At 40.5% G+C, this 5,000-nt stretch overlaps 1 protein-coding gene across 1 annotated transcript in view; it reads right to left on the reverse strand.

The window, feature by feature from the left end:
- LOC138022845 (coadhesin-like) overlaps positions 1-4,397 on the reverse strand; it is a 24,463-nt gene extending 20,066 nt beyond the window's left edge. The window contains exon 1 of the mRNA XM_068869828.1: positions 4,208-4,397. Within this exon, the coding sequence (XP_068725929.1) occupies positions 4,208-4,268 (61 nt within the window). The 5' untranslated portion in view covers positions 4,269-4,397. The remainder of the gene's footprint in view (positions 1-4,207) is intronic.
- Between the last annotated feature and the right edge of the window lie 603 nt (positions 4,398-5,000).

A 5,000-nucleotide genomic window follows, 5' to 3' on the forward strand; every position in this document is an offset into this window, starting at 1 on the left:
GTTCTTATAATTGGCGATTTCAATTTTCATAGTGATGATGAGGAGAATTTGCATTCCAGAAGGTCTTATCAGCCAACACCTCCCTTGGAATCTCTTCAAGGTTGCAATGCTGGTGTTGTTCAGACACCTTTAACTTGTAATCTTGGAGTTGTTCTTGTTCGGTGCTTTAACCTTTAAGATCACGTGAGAGCTATTCGCAAGTCTGCGCATTATCACCTTAGGAACGTTGCTAAAATTTAAAAGTATTTCTCTGAAGACAGTGCTAAAACTGTGGTTCATGCCTTCATCACGTCTAAATTAGATAATTGCAATGCTCTTTTATATGGACTCCCTCAGCGGCTTCTTTCCAAGTTACAGTCAGTCCAAAATTAGGCGGCTCGAGTTGTAACGCGTTCTAGAAAATTCGATCACATCAGACCGAGGTTAAAAGAGCTTCACTGGTTACCGGTTCGATAACGTATGATGTATCAAATTATTCTGCTAGTTTATAAATCTCTCAATGGCGCATCGCCTGATTACATCTCTGACTTGGTTCTCTACAAAACACAGGCACGCACTCTGAGGTCATCATCATTGAGACTTTTGGCTACCCCGTCAGCTCGCTTGAAGACATATGGGGATCGTGCCCCCCGAATTGTGGAATACTCTTCCACTAGCTGTAAGATTAAGTAACTCTGTGGTTTGTTTTCGTTTTGTGCTTTTGTGGTCACTGGTCACGCGTGACTGACAGTCACACCACATTTGAATTTTTAACGCATGCTCAATACGAAATGTCCAGGCGGCTGGCAGAGTGTTCTTTCCTCTTTCCGACTTATCTAAGAAGATCGAAAGAGACTCTGCTCACAGGGTAAGAAATGCTCGGACGTCTGTATTTCATTAAGCGTTCCGCGATGTTGACAATTTTGAGAAATAAGTCTCAAAGAAAGGTAGAAAGTACTGTTCACTTCATATTTCCCGGCAAACTGAAAGGCTTATCCATTTGGAAGAAGATGCCTAAGAGCGTTTAGGTGGGATGCTTACACTTCGCTGCATGTTTGTTGTCACAAATTAAAATGACCAAAAAAGAGTCTGGTATACTAGAGGAGTGAAATTCGGTTCAGAACGCGGCTTCAAAAATTAATCAGAGCTTTGCCGGTGACCCATCCAAATGGTAAACCCGGGCAACTGTAAGTGACTAGTATGTATAACGGAAGAAGCCGAAACTTAGCTCAACGTAACTATTGTCAGGAAGGAGGAAATAGACATCAGGACAATGGCCGCTGTGAGCCTGATATTTGCACCCGATTGAATTATATTCCCTTTGTTCACATGCAGATTCCAACGCAATTAGTGCCACGAAAAACTGAACTGCTTAAAGGTTCACCGTAAATTGCCAGACTCAAGCCATTTATAAAGCCTGATTTCCATATGATCTGCAAAGATCCGCGATCAGTTTGCGACACAATCGCCGATAGGTCTGCACCACGTCGCAAACATATGGAAGCATTTGTCCACGGCGCCTACGGGGATTTGCGGCACACGGTCTGGATGATCGGGAAAAGTTGAATCTAGTTCTACTTCTCCTCTTTCCTCCCCCACCCTCTCCCCCCTTCCCCTCATTACGACGCTTCCGTCCTGCTTCCGACTAAGACAATTTTTAATGGCAACGTGTGTCTGAGATGGTCTGTGTCATATCGGCGACGCACTATATTGTTTGCCTTGAAACATGTGTCATGTCGTGTCCAATCACACCTAAGGTAAGTGCAGGCCTTTCTTTCTCCCTTCGCATAGGGTTAGCGGTTCGCTTCTCTGCGATTGCTTAAGATTTGCATCTGGTGTTTACGATCGTCTGCGATAAGACCGACGCAGAAAGCTTCCGATCGTAGGTAAAGGTAAAAGTCTGCATACGAGCCAAGTGGCCCATCAGGCCGGAGCTTATCCCGGTATTTCTACTCCCCCCTGGATGGGATGCCAGTCCACTGGCTTAAACCAGTGCAAGTTTGTTTTTGTTTTTTTGTTTTTTTAATGGTCTTGATAAGAGATCTTGGAAAACCAGTCAGCAGCCCCTTCTAAGACCTGTATCTAAAACACTGAAACATATAACTTTTCGAAAGAGAAAAGTCATCATCACGGGGATCATTTCTCTCTTTCGAGTCGTCTATAACCCGCACTTCTCATTTCAGGGGCACCGGCCAACGTCAATTTTCGGAAAATGACTGTTCGGAAGACGATTTGCGATCTAGAATTTTCGGAACATTTGCTGTAAAATTTCTTGCTAGCGCTTGCCTTCCTGTCCTAGGATTTTCGAACATCTGAAAATTGGTATAATTGCCCATTTTTAATGGATTTTTGTCCTAAAAAGGTCACCTAGAATTTTCGGGAGCCTTTTTTCTGGCTGAAATTTTCGAGAAGGTAAGTTTTGATCTCTATAATTTCGGATCACCATAATTTCAGCTTGGAAATCCGAACAGATGAAAGATTTTTAGGGGATAAAAATATGCCTATATCTACCGTTTAATACTAAAATACGTTTAACAATGCTACGTCTAAGTGGTTTTGAACTATATTCTCGTTAGGTGCTCCTGACATTAACTTCACACATAACTTTTTAGTGGGAATAGCCCAGGCTGTATGAACAAAGTTCGGCCCATGTCAGCCATAGACGTTGCTCTCCTGGTTCAGTAAAATATTTCAGTGGACAACTTTACGATTGTGCATTGGAACTTTGTGTATTACCAAAAGCTACAGTAGCGTTACATTCAATGCACGGAGGACACTTCAGGTATGGTTACTTGAACAAGTTCAATATGTGAGTGCATCGGTATCTTGTAAGCAGTATAATATGATTTGTATCTTAAAAGTGTTTTTCTTTGAGCCCGATTCCTGGTTTTACAATCATCCAAGTTTCAGGAATTTTAGGAGAATCACACCTTTTCATATAACAACTGAGTAAGGCTATCAAATAGTATTAGCGCTTGGACAGCGCAAACATTCCGATATTCTTTTTTTCCCATTCTCGTTTATGCAGAGTCTCGCTAAAGAGAATCCAAAACTTTGAAATAAATACACACATTTTATCATGGAAAAATCCATAGCTCGCACTTTCTAACGTTTTGTTATTGTATTTTTCACAGCGTCGAAAACGCTGGCCAAGTTTTTACCACAGGGAAGATATCTGTTTACAAACATTGCTTTTGTTATTCAAATATGCCAACTACAAGAACAAAAGACCCTTTGTTTCGACAGCCAATGAGGCTCTGGTTGGCACATTTAAGACAATAGGTGACGTCAACGATATCTTCCCTGTTGGTGAATAGGCTAGCGTGTTGAAATGAATCTAATCTAATTTATCAGTCGATCTACAGTCTCTCTCTCTCTCTCTCTCCATCGAAGAAAAGCTAGGAAATGAAATGGAGTTTGGCATTGTATCAGTAACCTACAGAGTTATTATGCGCTATCATGCATCCGGCATGACTCCCTCTATTTGAAAATATGCAGATGTTATTGTGTCCCCCAAATACTGTTTTCGATTTAATGAAGAAGATAAGCATCCCAGCATTCTGTATCGCGTTGGAGAAAGATAGAGGAAAATTGTCTAATCCTAATTATATGAATTTTTATCTCACTTCCTCTGTTTGCAAGAGACATTGTGTTCTTTTATTGACGTGAATCAACTTTCTGGGGTCCTTTCAATAATGGTCACACTGTTTTACTGACGCCCGGTACTGACGCACGCATGCTTATGACTTCCTGTTGTGATGGAGTGAACTCGTAGTGAGGTAGCTCAGCAGGTTAATTAAGATATCTTTTTCAGTAAACGTACAACAACAGCAGTCAATCTGTTTTGATTTATTGGACCGGTTTTCCTAAGTTTTACAGTGAGGCCTTTTCTCTTGAGTCTACAGTGCTTTCATCACGACCGAATTATATTCTTGAAGAACATAGGATCTTATTCATAAGATTTTATTCATTACGATGAACGTCAACATTACTGACTATTGTTTTCGGCTGACCCAGAGCCCAGAGATCAGATTCCGTCGATGATCTACAGTTTCATGGTATTTTACCACTCGTCGATTAAACAATTGATGTAAGATATGAAGGCCATCGCATCCATTTATCCATCGCATTGAATTCATTTCAAAACCAAGCGATGAACCCCGCAATAATTTACCTCAATTAAAAGCTAAACAACGTTCCCTTTCGAAAGCGGAAAACCTAAACTCACCATTAACTTGGACGGTGATGGATAAAATCCCCAGAAACCACGCACAAGGCTTCTTCATCATGTCGAGGTTTTAGGGAATATAATGACAAGACAACTTCTTTCGATCCAAACGAAAGATATCTCAGCTCTTTCTTTGAAGGCAGACGACTGGCGTAAAACGTGTCCGAACAAGTCTCAGACTGCATCCTGTGGTATTTGCTATATATAGCATATAGGGTCACCTCAAATTGAAGCAAGCGTTACATGTGCTGCTGAAAACATGCTGATGAAGCGAAAGTTGAGACCCAAACACCAAAAAATTATATCACTGGTGCGGATGTACTGTGGGGGAGGCTCTTTTCGTACCGTAGTACGGTACAAATAAGTTTCCAATGATCAGTGAAAAGTGAAGAGGTTAGTAAACGTTTAAAGAGTCTCCGAGTATTACTGAAGTGGAATTTTCATTCAAAACGTTAAGATCCCTATGTATACGTTTCATTTATCTAGCGAGGTTTAAAGAGTACCCGCCCTAATCAAAATGTGGAGTTCTCCCTTTTGTTTTAACCAAATTAAATTGAAGTCAATTAAACAATTTGGAAAAGAAAGCAAGATGGATATGGAGTGGAACGGGTTCAGCTATTGTAGGTATTTCTTGGTGTGATAGCTTCAATTCAGTTAATTTTAACGTAAACTTTAATAAACATGCTTGACTTTAATCAATTTTTTCGGTAAACGTTAATTGAAAAAAAAAAAGATTGAAATATTTCTTAGGGGACTTAACAACTAAACCAAGTTTTCACCGCCCGGGGAATTT

This window comes from Montipora capricornis, chromosome 2, assembly GCF_036669925.1.
Source record: "Montipora capricornis isolate CH-2021 chromosome 2, ASM3666992v2, whole genome shotgun sequence".
Lineage (NCBI taxonomy): Eukaryota > Metazoa > Cnidaria > Anthozoa > Scleractinia > Acroporidae > Montipora > Montipora capricornis.